We start from the raw sequence: 17306 nt of genomic DNA, 5'->3' as shown, positions 1-17306 counted from the left end.
ATATATATTTTCAAAATTTGTTTCAGTTCAAATCGTTCTATATACTATGCTCATTAAAATTTATTATATAACATAAAATTAACGACTTGAATTTTAATTTGAGAAATAATTTTGAAAGTAAGATATAAGTTCTTAATTAATTTATTCATCTAATATGACAAAATACTAAACCAATATAAATAAAAAAAATGATTCAAATTATTTTTTAAAAAAAATCAAATTTTAATTTTTATTAAATAATTAATATTTACGTGCATCGCACGTGCTTCTTGCTAGTATATTTAAAATGTGTGTATTGAATATTTGAATGTTGAATATTTGAATGTTGAAAATAAGAGTTGTAAATATTGAAAATTAGTGTGTGATGATATAGGTAATGATGTATTTTATTTTTGGATTATTTGTAAAGATTTCCTATAAATAGATCTCTCATTTGTGAAGAAAATCACAATTGAGTAGAGAGAAAAATATTATAAAGTGTGTAGTTTGGTAAATTTTGAGAGTTTGAGATTTTTACTTTTTACCATAAATGTTTATTTTTTCACAACAATGTTAATAATTTAAATTCTCTTTTCATTCTATCCCATCATGTTATGTGTTTTTATAACAACATTCCACTTGTTTGACGATCGATTAGCGACATTATCAATCGTACACAATTGAGACTTTACTACTAAAATTCTTCATTACGTCACATGCAATGTTCCTTGATATTACAACGCAAGTACTCGAGAAGCGATTGCTTCCTTGACTTTTTTGTTTATATAAAAAAAAAACAATTAAAAATTTTATTCATGTTGAGTCAATTTTTTATTATAAATATAATCATTTTTAAAACTAGAGTCGATAAAACAAAAACGAGCGTTAAACAACTAATAATTCATCGTTTACACCAAACGTTAGATGGGATCATTTGTCTAAACAAATTTATTTTCTTATTTTATTATGTTAAGAGTAACCATGCAATTTAATTTAAAATTCATTTAAATAATATTAAGAGTTTATAAATCGGATATGATCACGTGTGGATTAAATGTGGATAGATCTCCCACGAGGGTTGCCTAAAGTTTAGAAGGCAGCAAACCAACCTTATCGTAATAATATTTAATTTAACCACCCTAGCTAGCTAATAATATGTTATGTTCCAAGGGATTAGGCTATCTGTTCGCACATGACCATCTCCCCACCTAATCAAACATCTTCATTAAGATATATATTCTAGTCTGGTCGTGTCTTAAGTTTTGCCTAATAATATTACATCAAAATATACATATTCGTGTTCGTGTCAAGCGACCCAGATCAATAAAAATATGAGAAGCCACCTGTTACCACATGCTAAATTAATTGGTGATGCATTTCAAATATATTATTAAACCAGAGGATCTTAATGATCCTTACACGTACACCAAGCTAAAGATACTACTTATTTAGTATATTATCTTTTGTGGGTAAATGATTATTGTTAGCATGAAAGAAACAGTTCGAACGAACCTGCCAGTCACGATTCAAGAAACTTGCGAAATTTTGAAGACATGAGTGCGTAAACTAATCATACAGAATCATGTGGCAGAGATGTGCCGTTTGGAAGTGTCCATACGGAATGAGGTTACAGAGTGGTACTTTCTGCAGAAAACGACGGTAATAAAACAAACCACTCATGACAAGCACAAAAGTCGTGCGATGGGGGATAGGGTACAATAATTTGTAGGGCAGAAGACATTATGGAGAAAAATATACACCATATCTCGGGTTGGATAGGATCATACCAAGTTAATAATACTTAATACACAATTTGATGGGGTGTTTCTCTTTCTTTTCTTTCTTTTTTGTGTGCATGAATCAACCAACTTCTCATACAAACAAATCACAAAACCACAAATGATTCAACCATATATACTTGTGCGTTTGTGTGTATAATTTAGACATTCTTAGAGATATCATAATGTTATCTTAGTCAGAAGACAACATGAAAGATTTAGAATTCTTCCATATTACTAAATTAAACAGTACCAAAAAATCTAACAGTAACTTCTATTGTGGCAAATGTGTGATTTGCAAATTGCAACATAATCCTTGCTGCAAAGTCACCAAGAAGAGGGAACTTATGAATGCAGGAGTATTTGTAACATATTAAGATCCGGCATGAGTTCACTTTATTGTGAGGCACTCACTACCAGGGAAGAATGAATAGGGTGTACTTCAGGATCTATTGTGTTTACTGGAGTAGCTGTTGAGTGAGCAACGGCGGTGCAGTTCGGGATCCAAAACTTTGTCCAGTGGTGGAGAAGCAACGCTTTGACTCAAAGTTACCACCGGAGTGGGATTATTTGTAGCTTGGGTGTCGTCGGAAAACTTTTGAAGAACACCCGAGTAGAATTGCCATGAGACATTCGTTTCATTTATAGCACTTTGACCAAAGGGGTGGTGCTCGACATATTCCTGAACATTTTCGGATTTTAGTAACCCTTTCAAGTAAACTCGAAGATCACCTCCGGGGCCTGCAATTAAATTGAGTTTCATGAAGACTAACAAAGCTTCCATTTTTAACCAGGGAGCATTGAACATTGGAGATGAACTTCATTTGTTGTGCAAAAGGGTAATCAATAAGTGAATGATATTAGGTAACGTAAGATTCAGATAATGGGCACGGAGATGATGCTTATTTCTAAAATTTATTTGACTCGACTGACTGGCAGACATGATATACAAATAATCACATATATATATATATATATAAAGAATTTCCTCGATTAAATCGTTATTGTAGAAGATAAAGCAATGAATGCATAAAGATATGTCAATCACAACGTCAATCACAAGACAAAACGCATTTTGGGGAAAGGATTACCATAAGCAAGAAGAAAATTACTGATAATTGATAGATAAAGGAATCTCACCCAACGAATTGTCATCTTTATCCTCGTAATGGTATGGATGCGGAAATATTGCAGTGTGCAACTAAAAAATTCCACGAAACAACTCATAGTCAAGCGTCGAGCTAACAAAAATGGGGAGAATCAGAAACCAGATGAAAAACATTGTAAGTGGTGAAAAAGCTTACTGGATTGAGCAAAGCTTTGTAAGGAGAATCATCTATCAGCAGAGTGTTGGATTCATTGTATCGTCCTTTCTTCCAAGAAAATTTACAACCATCATTTTCCCAAATTTTCCTCAACTCCTTGCAGACCAAGGGCTTATGAATGTTTTCAAGAGTTTTGAACCCTGATTGAGTACTTTGTGACATGTTCTGCATTGCAGCATAGTTAAACTGTCATAAACTGGTAGACTTAGTTCGGATTCACGCATCTAGAATGAAAACTGCTTTGACTACATTTGTCATGGCACTAACTTTATTGGTTAGTTTACTCATGTGATCATAAATTTCCTAATCATCCTTGAACATCTGTGAATTAAATGACATCATCAGGAAAAAATAATTTTAGGATTATATTCCATTGAGTGAAAATCACCACGAATGCCACACATGAAATACACCAAATGCTGAAAACGCACCCCAAAAAAAGGAGTTCAATAATCGTATACAGGCATGAAGACAAGTTTCTAAGAGACTTTGTTTCACCATTACATAAAAGGTCGCAAAGGTAGATGAGCAGAAATTTTACCCAACAAAAAAGCAACTTCGGTTGCAGATTTCCCAGTAAATAATCAACAATTCTATCAATAATTTCCCTGCATTATGCCAAGGTTAAGTCAGGGACGGAACTCAAGAAACAGGTATTCGGAATAAAACTCCTTGGAAATAAAAAAGTCTATGCAGCAAAAGAGGAAGTACTTGGCTCTTGATGACCATATGCCTATATCAAAGTTCTGAAAGCAAAATTTCAGAAAATCATCGCAGAAAGGTCTCTTGAAAACTGCAGGATAAAGTTATGATTAGCAAGATTCATTTAACAGATCTGTTACATTAAGGTCTAAGATACAAGAAAAGCTATTTTTTTCACCTGCTCGTCTTAATATATTTATATCGGCTTTAGAACCTTTTGGAGGTGGCATTACTATGTATGCAAGTAGACCATTTACATCAAGGACTAGAAGTTTTCTCCTATCAGTGGTGGTGAGTGGTCTACATGGATATTCGACTAAATCCTTTGATAAGGATTCTGCTTCCTCCACACCCAATGATCCAAGACTTGTGGTTCCCTCATCGACAAATAATCCATTGTTGACTTCATTTATCACATTCTGAAACTTCACATCCTCCATGGGTATCTGATTATGGGCAGGTTTTTGCTGGCTTTCACAAGGAAACACCTTCCCTTCCAATGTCATGGGCCCTGCAAAAGGTACAGATCTCTCTTCGTGTACTTCAGAAGAAGCACTTATAATTGAAACCTCAACCATGTCAACTAGGTGATCACTGTGGTGAGGCTTATACTCTATTTTTGCAGGAAAATTGAATTCTTGAGCAGTGCGATCTTTTTCAATAAGCTTGCCATCAATTGCTCGTTCAGTGTTATTCTCTGATAACTGTAAATTTGAGATGCCATTGGCTGGGTCCGGGCCCATGCTTTGGACTTTATCCTTATTTTTGTCTTTACTATTAGCCTTTTCCTTTCTCCTTTTTGTTTTCATACTCGTGTTACCTTCTGCAAGATTATAAGTTGATTCTATATCCATCTTCTTCTGGTCAGTGCTTCGGACATCCTCATTCTCATTGAGCTTATTATCAATCTCTTGTCTGAGGTTGTTATCTGATTGTAAACTTGATGCAGAATTTTTTGACTGGCCCAGGCTTTGGAGTTTGTCTTTATCTCCTGTCTTACTCTTGATCCTTCTCCTCTTCCTTTTTCTTTTGATACTCACATTACCTTCGGTGAGATTAACTATCGACTCTGTATCCACTTTATTCTGGTCAGATTGTTGGACATCCACATTCTCAGTGAGCTTATCACAATTCTCTTGTCTCAAGTTTGAATCTGATGGTTGTAATTTAGACATGGAATGTGACTGACCCATCCTTTGGTTCATATTGCCTTGAGTAAGATTAACTGTTTCTATATCGATCATATCCTGGTCGGTGTGTTGGACACTCTCATTCTTGACGAGCTTATCATCAATCTCATGTCTAAGGCTTTTATCCGATAATTGGAGATATGACATAGAATTCAACTGGTCCCTGCTTTTGACTTTATCCTTATTTCCAGCCTTACTCTTGACTGTTTTCCTCTTCAATTTTCTTTTGGCACCCACATTACCTTCAGCAAGACTATTTTTGGTTTCACGATCTCCTCTTATTTTTGACGCTTCCAGATTAACATCCATCTGATCCACAATTTGAGAAGCAGCCTTCCTCTTTCCTCTTCGTCTTTTCCTTCTTTTACCGCTAGCAGCAGCATCTCCAGCAGGATTGTGTATTTCCATTAGAGATAGTCACCTATAAATATATATAGGGGTGGACCAAAATATCCTTTAGTAGATCACCTTGCAAATTGTTCTTGACTCTGTCGATATCGGGAGATCATCCTGAAAACTGTTCCTGAAAACTGTTCATACTCGTAGCAACAGTCACGGTTTTTTGCATCCTGCCAATCTCCCTATCACCTTAATTGGTATGATTTTGTACTTAACAAACTATACCTAAAGTATCCTAAATCACAAGTTATTGAAACAATATCAAAACTTCCACAAGAAGAATAAAACAAGATAAAAAGATTAAGTAAATATAAAAGTATACACTCTTCAGCATTTAATAGAGCACCAACGAACCAAGCAGAACAACTATAAGAAATTATGTGACTCATTCTTTAGAACCAATATCGATTTATGCAACTTACACAGGTCTTCATAAGATCCAAGGTTAGCATTAACAATCCTCAAAAAAAGGAAACTTGTAAGTAGAGGAAGCATTCTTTGTTTGTGTTTGAATTGATGGATTTCAAATTCCTTAACTTGCTTGGATTAACAAAATTAAAGCGAATTTCCCAAGATATTTGTCATTTGAAATACATCCATCAAATCCTTTTCCAAATCAAATCCGTCAATCCATTTACAACCTTTGTGATGTATATTTATATACTATATGCTAAAGGTAATGTGTGATTTCTGAAGCAAAACGGTTCCAAAGGCACAGAAGAAAAGCTTCAAGTTCTTTGATCAGTAGATTTGGATCAAACAAGGAATTTCAAATAAAAAATCTGAAAATCCTTTTATTTCAAAAACAACTATTCTGAAATAACTTTTTCGATTATGGCGTTCTTCAGTAGGCTTTTCAATCCTAAACTGTAGACAATATATACCCAACTAAAAAGCAAATTTATTTACACAGTAAAAATTCAATTCATCGTAAAAAAGGTGAAGAGAGCATAATAATTATTCAATCTTTTAGCTAACATAAATTATCCAAATTCAAAGCTGAAACGAAGAGGTTAATTGTATGCAGAAAATTGATCGTAATCTCACATCCGAAAAAAAAAGGATTAAAAATGGAAGTAACTACAAATGATAAAAATCATACAAATGAGGTAAAAAAAGAAAGGTACGCGCAAGAGTGAGGAACAGGGGGAGATGGCACGGCGGGGAGGAGAAGCGCGAGAACTACGTACCCGATCTGCTCCATATCCGGTTCGAGACTTTGATTGGATTGGAAATGTAGCTTTGATATTTCGTAAACATGGCCGGCCATATAACTTATTGGGCTTATTCACATACTATTTAGGCCAGACCAAAAAACCCCAAAGGCCCAAAATTACGGATCCCATTTTAAATTCACCAAGACAAAGGTCGAGGGTATCGAAAAAAATTATCGTAAATATTTCACATTACCGTGTATCCTGGTGAAGTACCTTTAATTTATTGTTTTTTTTTTAAACCTTTAATTTATTGTTAAAAATTATAAGTTCACAAGAAAATATTATTAATTAACATGATGTGGATGTACCACGAGCTGCCCATTTCCTACATAAACATGACTAAAGAATTTGGTAGCTTTAATTAACAAAAAATAATTTATTATATGTCATAGTCGAATATGCAAGTTAGTGTGCAGCCACAATCAATTTAGGCTCTAGTGTTTGGATCTTTAGTGTCACGCATGTGAGGTTTATATTATTAAATATCATATATTAAATTATCAGAACGCAATCATTATTATGAAATATTCAAATCTCGTTGTGATCATTATCAGGATAGGAATGATCGTTTATTACTTTTATGATAACGGTGCAACTCAAATCTTTTACTATATATCAGCTCTATTCTCTCGTTTCAATTGTCCTCTTACCATAGATAATTATGCACCTCTGGAATCCAATAAATTACAAGGTAAGGGATTTGAAGAAATTTTCAATATAAATAAGGTAGGTGCCTCCCTCGTCTCTCCTCCTCCAATTATTAAAGTTGTCATCGAACTTTAATGTATACGACGACGCACGCAAAGCAGTCTAAATTGTAGTAGTTTTTTTTTTTTTAATTATTTTAATACTATACAGTTGTGATTTATATATTAGTTATTAATATGATTTGGATGGACCCAATGATGAGGTTGTGGTTGATGCGATACTTTACAGAAGATCAAACTTGGATTATGCGGGTACAAAATCATCGTTGGTAAAAATTTGTGTGAGACGGTCTCACGGATCGTATTTTGAGACAAATATCTTATTTGGATAATCCATGAAAAAATATTATTTTTTATGCTAAGAATATTATTTTTTATTGTGAATTTCGGTAGAATTGACCCGTCTCACTGATAAATATTCGTGAGACCATCTCACAAGAGACATACTCATCATTTTTTAGTATCGATAACATTATCAAAATATTGATTTGTCTCAAATTTTATAGGAAAGAATATGAGAAACAAATCACTTTTGTTATAGAGATCGAGGATAGCTTGAAACGTTTGTTTACATATTCATTTATAGGTCAAATCGGATATGTAATTATTGGAATAATGTTAATACTCAAATGATAGATATGCAAGCATGATAACTTATATATTGTTCTGAATACAATTTTCATTTCATCCGAGAAAAGTAATATTTTTTCTTAACAATGTCTTTGTAATTTGATCCAATAACTTTCCGTTAGACAGGAACATAATTTATAAATTGGATAACTCTCGTATGGAGCATTAGAACGGAAAGATAAATTAATTTTTGGCAAAACCTTCTTTCTCGAACTTTACTATCTGAACAATAGTTCGAATAGCTCAGGAGTATGGTTAAATATTTCGAGTCGAATTCGAAAACGAACACGAACTTCATTTTGTGCTGAACTCGAGTCAAAAATTTAAAAAAAAAATTGAGTTTCAAATCGAACTCGAATTCAAATATACTTAATTTCACTAGAATTCGAATATTAATTTTTTTACTATTATTCGGTTCATTTACATCCCTGGTGAGAACGTTTCACGTGTCTATATCCACGAGATGGGTCGACCCAACCTATATCTATCATGAAAAATTAATATTTTTTCATGAATTGATTCAGATTTATCTGTAAGACGATCTCACATAAATTTTTGTATATAAAAAATTGCCACCCGATCGATATTTCTCGTCAACATCCCGATAATTGGTATATTTTTCTAGTTTTTTATTTGGTGGTCGAAATAAAATCTCGGGTAAATTTCTTAAACAAATGTAACATACCATTTTCTTGATTTTTCTTTCGTTCCGTAAGGCATATATAGATTTAATGAGAATAAATTTCGAATAAAAAAATAAACTTTATTTTAAAGTATAGCTTTTTATCCCTTTAAAATTTATTCTTCTCTACGATCCCACTCCACGTTATCGTCGGCAACTAAAATGCGGGAGATACTTACGGCTAAAGCAACAACTATATATATATATATATATATATTTACAAAATATAGCGTACGTGGGATCAAATCAAAATTTAGAAAACAACCAAAATTGGAATAAATGATATCAACTATTTCATGCAAGGGAATAAAAGGGAAACGAAGCCTCCAACTTTCATAAATTATCTCAACTATTAGGAATTAAAAAGAAATCAACGCACATACCTACAATCTTTTTTTGTCTTTTTATTATTATTATTATTATTATTATTATTATTATTATTATTTTTCTTGAAAATATATATATATATATATATATAGATGCGGCCATTAACCAGCCACCGCCCAATGATTGAATTACTTACCAACTTATCTACAGACTACAATAGAGAAATTCTAACATCTCATTTTGTCCTTTTTAGGGAAGCACATTTGTTGGGTATATAAATATTTAGATAACTTTAAATAATAAGGCTTCTTTTCTTTAATTATAGATTATCTGTAAATCAAACCAACTGTCTCCCGATGTGATGCTATTTAATATAATGATTATAAGAAGATGACTTTTAAACGAGAGTAGATATTTTGTAAGACGGTCTTATGAATATTTATCTGTGAGATAGATCAACCACACCGATATTCACAATAAAAAATAATACTTTTAGCAAAAAAATAATAATTTTTCATGGATGACCCAAAATAAAAAATATGTCTCACAAAATACGATCCGTGAGTTTTTGTCTTCAAATAATCATTGATGAAGTTTATATTTTCTACTATTTAATTAATTAAATAATAAGAATTGTGAAATGTCGATTATTCCATTATTAAGTTTGTTGATTGGTTAATATTGGCTTATTGATGTTCATCATTATAATTTGGCAATTTGTAATAATTGCATGCCCAAATGTGTTGGCAAAAGCATATTTCGTCATGTAGTTTAATATATCTCAATTTTTAGTAACACGATTTTGAACAATAATAACATTAATAAAAAAAAAGGCTTTGAGTCACGCTTTTTATGCATGCATCCAATTCTTCTTCATTCAATAAAATGGCAAAAGCGTGTTTGAGTGGCATTTTACGTGTATTTATGCCACACACAACGTACGGTTCCTCTGTGTAGTATATACTTGCATGCATTTATAATAGTAATAGCTAGCTATTGTTCCATCAAATCAAACCATGGGATTATGCTTTTCGGTGGATAATGCTAAATCATCGGAGAAGAAAAGGCGGTCGGAGCGGATCACAACCAATTCGTCGGCGGTCGGAGGTGGCGGAAGCAGTCTATGGACTAAAATTCGGTCGTCTGGGAAAGAGGAAAACCTTATTCACGAGCAAGCTTTTGCGGCGGCGATTCTCTACCAGCAGTTACATAATGGCAGCGGGAGGACGTCGTTTGACAGATCGACGTCCTCGAGGTATTCCTTTGGAAATTCAAGCAGGAGTACTCAGGCTTTGCCTCGGAAGTCGAGCTCCAGAGCGAGGTCACTCACTCATGATCCTATGCTTCGACCACCTCACCACCTCGTTGATCAGGTAATAATTCAATTGTCTTCCTCTTTGTAAAACATGATTTAGTTTTTCAATAATCTGTTGTAATAAGAATTCGAAAATTTCAATTAGTTTGTTTAGATTTGTTATTCTTTTGTAAATTATATTAAGTAAAAGTTTGGCATTATGCTTTTAAGCTTAATAATAAATTAAATCAGTTCTTGATTTGGCAGGATAGCAAGATGGATAATCTAGAGACCAACCATTTTGTACTCGTTCATGGTGGTGGTTTTGGTGCCTGGTGCTGGTATAAAAATATTGCATTTTTAGAAGAACGTGGATATAAAGTTACAGCAATAGACTTGACTGGTTCCGGGATTCATTCGTTTGACACAAACAGAATCACAAGCCTTGCGCAATACGTGAAGCCACTCACTGATTTTTTCGAAAAACTAGCCGATGGAGAGAAGGTTTTATATATATTTGGATCATTTAGTTTATTCTTATGTGATGCACACACTGCTAATTAAGAGGTTCTCTGATATTTTCTTTGCTTTGTACGCTCTTAAATTCCTTACCAACTCCTTTTTTCTGGTGGGGTAAATTTCTGCAGCCAAAGCATATATAGAGATGTTCAACCACTAGTCTTGATGGGTTTATATCTGACATATACCTTTGCCGTATCAAAGGCCCATGAGATCAACTTGACACCTTAACATTGGAAAAAAAACTAATTACTAAAGATTGTTTTATTGTTCCCATACTTCTTTTCTTTTCATTCGTGTCATTACTTGCAGGTGGTTTTGGTAGGACATGATCTTGGTGGGGCATGCATATCATATGCAATGGAGCTGTTTCCCTCTAAAGTTTCGAAATCAATTTTTGTTGCTGCTGTTATGTTGACAAATGGGCAAAGTTCTCTCGATATATTCTCTGAAAAGGTTTGTTTTCTAAGTGGGAGATTATGTATATATACATGGACTCCCCGCGTACATGGAAAAGGATTTCATATTGTGGGACTAATCGATAACTTCGACTGAAGCTTTTAAGCATCATGTTATAATGTTTTAACTGTAAAATAGAAGCCCTCTAGATGAGAAACAAGCTTTTAAAGGGGCACCATGTTCGTCCTTCCATAAAATTGGAGTGGCAAATGATTGTTTCAAACTAAGCTTGACACTTCATAGCTATACTGTCCTGCATGATTATGTCTCACTATTAGAAGTCGATGAAATTTTATGTGCCAAGGAGATTTGCTTGCTATGCAGGTGGAATCGAATGACTTGATGCGTCAAGCTCAGGTATTTCTTTACGACAACGGGGACAGTCATCCACCAACTGCCATTAACTACGATAGATCTCTCTCTAAAGAGTTGCTATTCAACCAGAGTTCTGCAAAGGTACAATCCGCCACATGCTTAAGTCATATGATGGACTCAACAAATACGATTTAGGAATCTTGACATACACATGATCACGTAACTCAACTCTTCTTGTTATTGTTCAATATTTTCCTTTCCAGGATGTTGCATTGGCCTCTGTCTCAATGAGGCCAATCCCCTTTTCCCCTGTACTGGAAAAACTCACTCTTTCTGAAATGAAACACGGACGTGCAAGAAGATTTTACATCGAAACAATCGAAGACAAGGCAATGCCATCTTCTGTGCAACGAAATATGATTGCGAACAGCCCACCTGAGCAAGTATTCAGTCTTAAAGGAGCTGATCACTCCCCTTTTTTCTCAAAGCCTCAAGCTTTGCATAAGCTTTTGGTGGAAATATCCAAAATCCCATAAAGTTGTATCTGTCAAATTATTCAAAGTCCCATCTTCTCGATCAAACGAATCCACAGGCACAACTTTCTTGACTTATGATTTTTATCAGAGATGATGTTGAGGAATTGGTATGCGTTTCAGAGAAGCGTGTGTCATTCTTCTTTGTGACCGTAAAGGTACCGTGTATTCTTAAAAAGGAAATGATCAATATCCAGAACAATTAGATTTCAAGTTTTTGTACCCATGTTTGAGTTCTCCCTACTACTACTACTACTATCTAGGTGCTACTTGTAAGTGGACGGAACCAAATTAAAATTATGGTTAAAATAATAAGAAATTATTTGGGAGTAGGAAAACTGTGTGTCTGGAAAAATTCAGTACAAAATTTTATGTTTTTCAATTAAAGAGGAGATGAGACGACAAACTGCAATTAAGATTAAAAAAAAGATTATATAATTAACAAATCTTTTGGTCTCAAAACAAATGCTTCATTTCAGTACTTTTTATGTGTGAGGCACCATTATGATTTCGCAGATGAAAGTTGGACTCTCATGTAAAAAATGATTTGTCCATTTGCAGTTTGAAAGGCCGTCCTTTGTGATTCCTACCTTCAACCTCAAAATCAATCGATTTCAATTTCTCGCTCTTCAAGAAATGGGATTCTCGAGTTTTGTTAGATTTTATACACTGTTAGATTTTATACACGGAGATCATGATAGTATTTTTATTTTTTAATAGAAATTTGTAACAAAATAAATTTTGAAAATAATGTTACATAAAAATTGAATTGATATTTGATAATAAAAATACATTAGAGAAATAACATTTTCTTGATACGTAATTCTTAGAAAAATATTAAAAGAATAGATTTTTTAATTTTAAAAAATATTAAAAGAATATATATTTAACTATTATACTTATAAAAGTGTAAAAAGAATAACAAAGTTTTTCATTGTAAATTTTCTACTACCCCCTTAAATTGTGTGTTGTTAGATTAATTGAATGGAAATTTTCTACACAATTTATAGGAAATCTATGCATTAAAAATGAATATATGTTTGATAAAAAAATATTTTTTTATCTATATACCTACAAAAGTGTAGATCATTAGCCATGTTTTCAATTGTCAAAAAATAAAAATGACCTCTTCATCAATACAAATCCTAGATTCAATAAAGATATATTTGTAAATTTCTAATTGTTGCAAGTGTAAAAATGAAATATCAAAATTTTTTATTTATTCCGCCTAATATATAATTAATTAGTAGCCTAATTATTCCACATAATATATAATTAATAGTCTAACAAATGCTAATAAATTATCACTACAATATACATTGATTGTAATAATTTATATCACTTCAAGAATAAAATGTAACTCTTATATTAATTTTCTCAAATATTTCATCTTTATACTAACTTTAAATATTTTATCCTTTTAATTTTCTTTCTACATGTTATTTTATGATTTTAATGCAATTTTGTTATTATATTTTAATGTAGTTTCTGATTAAATAATAAATCATAATATCACAAGAAGGTATAAGAAAAAATAATTATATATGCAATAATACAATAACATGATAAGTATATAATAATATAATAATATAAAATTTAATAATAATATATTTATAATTTTTAACTAAGAATTGAAAGTAAATAATTTAATAAATTATTTAGTATAATTTATATCATAATCATGAATGTTAATATACTAATAATATCATAAAATATGAATCTGATAGAAAAATTAAGAGAGCTAGCTATAATAAGAAATTTAAATATTTTAGTAGCAATTTTTAAAAAATATATATATATCAGACAAGTATTTTAGTGGAATCCTTCCTACAGAGGAAGAAAGGGTATGAGTGTTTGTAAGGCCCGAGATAATAAAGATGATATTATTTTAATCCGAGAGTATGTAATTGGAAACTTTTGGAGTGTTGAATTATATTCCAAGATGTTTGCAATTATTTAGGTTTGAAATGGAATTATTTAGGATTGAATTGAATTAAAAAGATTGAGCGGGGGCCAATTTGCAATTAGTGAAAAGTTGAGGGACTAAAGTGCAAATATGAAAATTTAAGTGGGACACTTGTCTTGGTCACCTCTTGAACGTGGCATTCCCTTCCAATTTTCATTTTTTTTCATGGATGCCTAGCTTGGAAGGGTGAAAACGTGAGTTTCCATGGGTTCCTTCGAGGATTTTGATCTTCAAAAATTCATATCTCAACATCCAACCATCAACTTATTAATCCAAGTATAGATTCTTGATCCTTACCTTAAGAGCTTCAAGGGGAGGTAATTTTCATCCATTTCCAGCATGTTTCAAAATTTAGATGTTGGAGGATTTGTGATTTAATTGTTGATATGTGTTCTTGAGTATATAGAGATTATAGAACCGTAATCGGATCGAAGAACGGACATCATATGAATTGGTTTGAAAAATCCAGCATGTTGTTCGAACCTAGTAGGTGCAGATTTTATTATGTTGTGGTTGATATTGTGAGGTTTTTAGTCGTTGGTATCAGATTAATGATGTTTGAGTTGCCGGGTATATCGAATTTGCGCTGTTATGCCGCCGGAATTGATATAGATTGAGTTTTGAGCAAACCAAGTCTTACTTTGAATTATTGGATTTAGATGGATCAAATTCAGTATTGATTTAGATTGATCAGATATGATAGTGATTGAGATTACATTGATATTGACCAGATTGTGTATTGAGTTGAGTATTAATCAGAACAGATTGCGTATTGAGTTATTCACTGATACAGTGTATTCGATATTGCCATTTCAGATTTGATATGGACAGATTTGAATACAGGTCATCGTCTTCGTCAGACCGGGACGACAAAGGTATAATTCATGTGATATTCGGGAAGACACGACTCAAATAAGATCCTATTTGAGTTTCCCAACAAAATCACATGCTAGATTATTGTTATATTCTGATATGAATATGTTTTGTTTATGTGTTGATATGCTATGCTTTAATTACAGATTGTTATTTATTGCATTTAAGATAGGGAGTCTTGACAGATCAGTCAAACTTCTAGATGTTCGGCTATATCACAGCGTAGGGGAAGATCGGTCTCCTATTGTAGATGTGGATATAGATCAGGCCGAAGTCTAGGAATAAGACGTACCGTCACCCCGATTGGGAGGGTAGGTGATAGATCGTCTTATTCATATCGGGATCCCTAGAGTTATAGTTGAGTCGAGTCTAGACATGATTTGACTAGAACTGCATGCGTTTATGGATGTGGTTTCATAGACTATGAAACCCATCTTTATTGCTTTCAGTCATGATAGTATATGTTTATGATTTGATTAAACTGCATGTTTATCTGAATTGAGTTGCATGCTTATTTTGATTTGATTTTATAGATTATGAAATCTATTACTTTTAAATATGTCCATGATAGCATGTTTATAATTTAGATTGTTTATATGCATGCTTACCATGTTTTATACTGGGATTTATTCTCACCAGAGTATCCGGCTGTTGTCTTGTTTTGTATGTGTGCATGACAACAGGTGGTACAAGATCGGGGTCGAGAAGATGATGAGAGAAGACGAGTTTAGCGTGGTGATTCCGGACTTGGATAGATTTGGTTTTATTACTTGAACTTTAGTAGTTGAACCTTAGATTAATTGAAAAGACTGTTGTACATTATTGTACCTTTATACTGAAATGTAGTTTTATACAGATATGTATATTATGTAGATGCCATTACCTTCCGCACTTTATTTTAAAAAGAAAAATTTTTAGACCCTGTTTATCTTAATTGATAATTAAATCCCAAAGATGATTAAGAAGAAGATCAGCGTCCGGGTCCCCACAACAGGTGGTATCAGAGCGATAGATCTTTTAGATTGAGATAGTCAGAGTTGATAGATTCTTTAGACTGAGATAGAAAAGAATGAGCGGGGTAGATTGAATTTTCTTTCCTTGCATGTGATTGCTAGCATGAGAATTATTTCAATGTTGACCTACATTGTGTGTGCTAGCATAATTTATTGCTTTCCCTATTACATGTTGTTTGTTATCTGAGTTGATTACAGCATGTAATTATCAAGACTGAATCAGAACCGAGTCTGAATCAGAGGTATATGATCAGAGGAGGGCTGAGACAGATTATATAGATTGTGTATTAATTTGTTGATGTTCAGATATACCTCCACGGCGAATTCCAGAAAAGGGTAGTATTTCATCTGAACAGATAGATGCATCAGAAACTCAGATGGAAGTAAAGTTAGCAGAACTTCAGTTATTTCAGCCGCCGATTCTGAGTGGTATCGAGACATCCGAAGAATGTCAGAACTGGGTTGATGACATAGAAATATTGTTCGATTTACTTGCTTGTACAGATGAACAGAGAGTTAAATTGGTATTTCATTAGTTACGAAAGGCTGCCAGAAGTTGGTGGATTACAATCAAAGGAGTCTTAGCACAACGTGGTACTGTGATCACGTGGGAAATCTTCAAAACTGAATTTTATCAAAGATTTTTCTCAGCCTCGTACCGAGAGGACAAGAAAGCAGAGTTTGAGAATTTGAGCCAAGGGCAGCTGAATATTGAAGGATATGTGGCTAAATTCTCTACTCTACTGCGTTTTGCTCCTAATTTAGCTGGAAATGATGAAGCTGTAGTGAATCAGTTCATCAGAGGGTTGAATTCGGAGGTAGTTGCATTGATGAATTTGCAGCGACCTTACCATTTTGCTGATATCTTGAGTAGAGCGAAGAGAGTGGAGGCGAGTCTGATTAGACAATTAACAAGGTTGTGTGTGAAGCAACCCCAGACACAGCAATACCCTCTCCGAATTGAGCGCGGCAGTACGAGTGGGAAACAAGATTTGCTGAAAGCTCGAAAGAAGCCATTCAAGAAGTTGGGAAGTGGTTCCTCTAGCTCAAGTGGTTCCAGTCCAAGTCATACTGAGGTCTATTGCAGGACTTGCGGAGGGAGACATTCCTCAGAGCAATGCCAAGAAGTGCTTGGTAGATGCAATATTTGTAGACAGCCAGGGCATTTTGCTAAGGTTTGTCCACAGAGAGGTTCCCGCAGATCTTAGAGGGCTGGACCATGTGGATATGTGATCGAGGGACAGACCCAGGAACCACTAGGTGACATAGTGACAGGTACTAATCTTTTATGATTATGTTGCATATGTATTGATTTATATACAAATGCACTTGCTATGATTATCTTTGAATGAGTTGCATGGAGATATGCATTATCTGTTGGGTCTGTATTACTGTAAT

General features: G+C 33.3%; 2 protein-coding genes across 7 annotated transcripts; one reads left to right on the top strand and one right to left on the bottom strand.

The window, feature by feature from the left end:
* Nucleotides 1-1864: 1864 nt before the first annotated feature.
* On the bottom strand, nucleotides 1865-6597 carry LOC142521669 (uncharacterized). 5 transcript variants are annotated; one of them, XM_075624797.1, is made up of 7 exons: nucleotides 6564-6597; nucleotides 3963-5562; nucleotides 3794-3875; nucleotides 3624-3690; nucleotides 3062-3247; nucleotides 2898-2958; nucleotides 1865-2498 (listed from the first exon to the last, which is right to left on the bottom strand). In XM_075624797.1, the coding sequence occupies exons 2-7, from the start codon at nucleotides 5380-5382 to the stop codon at nucleotides 2200-2202; spliced, it is 2115 nt and encodes a 704-aa protein (XP_075480912.1). In that variant the 5' UTR covers nucleotides 5383-5562; nucleotides 6564-6597; the 3' UTR covers nucleotides 1865-2199. The 5 variants fall into 5 exon arrangements, with proteins under 5 accessions (XP_075480912.1, XP_075480910.1, XP_075480911.1 ...); XM_075624795.1 differs by having other exon boundaries at nucleotides 3963-5608; nucleotides 6501-6591; XM_075624796.1 differs by having other exon boundaries at nucleotides 3963-5608; nucleotides 6564-6589.
* Nucleotides 6598-9881: 3284 nt separating this feature from the next.
* LOC142521672 (putative methylesterase 11, chloroplastic) lies at nucleotides 9882-12270 on the top strand. Of its 2 annotated transcripts, none has more exons than XM_075624802.1 (5): nucleotides 9882-10309; nucleotides 10503-10734; nucleotides 11062-11205; nucleotides 11533-11664; nucleotides 11787-12270. In XM_075624802.1, exons 1-5 carry the CDS (start codon nucleotides 9978-9980, stop codon nucleotides 12057-12059), a joined length of 1113 nt encoding a protein of 370 aa, XP_075480917.1. In that variant the 5' UTR covers nucleotides 9882-9977; the 3' UTR covers nucleotides 12060-12270. The 2 variants fall into 2 exon arrangements, with proteins under 2 accessions (XP_075480917.1, XP_075480916.1); XM_075624801.1 differs by having other exon boundaries at nucleotides 9883-10309; nucleotides 10498-10734.
* Nucleotides 12271-17306: the final 5036 nt, after the last annotated feature.

Source organism: Primulina tabacum, chromosome 13 (assembly GCF_025594145.1).
Source record: "Primulina tabacum isolate GXHZ01 chromosome 13, ASM2559414v2, whole genome shotgun sequence".
NCBI lineage: Eukaryota > Viridiplantae > Streptophyta > Magnoliopsida > Lamiales > Gesneriaceae > Primulina > Primulina tabacum.
This window is presented reverse-complemented; position numbering and strand designations above follow the sequence as displayed.

Bases quoted from the DNA above. Each gene is read 5' to 3' on its own strand.
- LOC142521669 (XM_075624797.1), bottom strand. From the start codon at position 5,382: ATGGAAATACACAATCCTGCTGGAGATGCTGCTGCTAGCGGTAAAAGA. The intron at 3,248-3,623 runs GTAAAATTTCTG...GCTGCAATGCAG, and splicing joins CGAAGTTGCTTTTTTGTTGG to AACATGTCACAAAGTACTCA. The intron at 2,499-2,897 runs GTGAGATTCCTT...ATTTAATTGCAG, and splicing joins TAAAGATGACAATTCGTTGG to GCCCCGGAGGTGATCTTCGA.
- LOC142521672 (XM_075624801.1), top strand. From the start codon at position 9,953: ATGGGATTATGCTTTTCGGTGGATAATGCTAAATCATCGGAGAAGAAA. The intron at 10,310-10,497 runs GTAATAATTCAA...TTGATTTGGCAG, and splicing joins CTCACCACCTCGTTGATCAG to GATAGCAAGATGGATAATCT. The intron at 10,735-11,061 runs GTTTTATATATA...CATTACTTGCAG, and splicing joins AACTAGCCGATGGAGAGAAG to GTGGTTTTGGTAGGACATGA.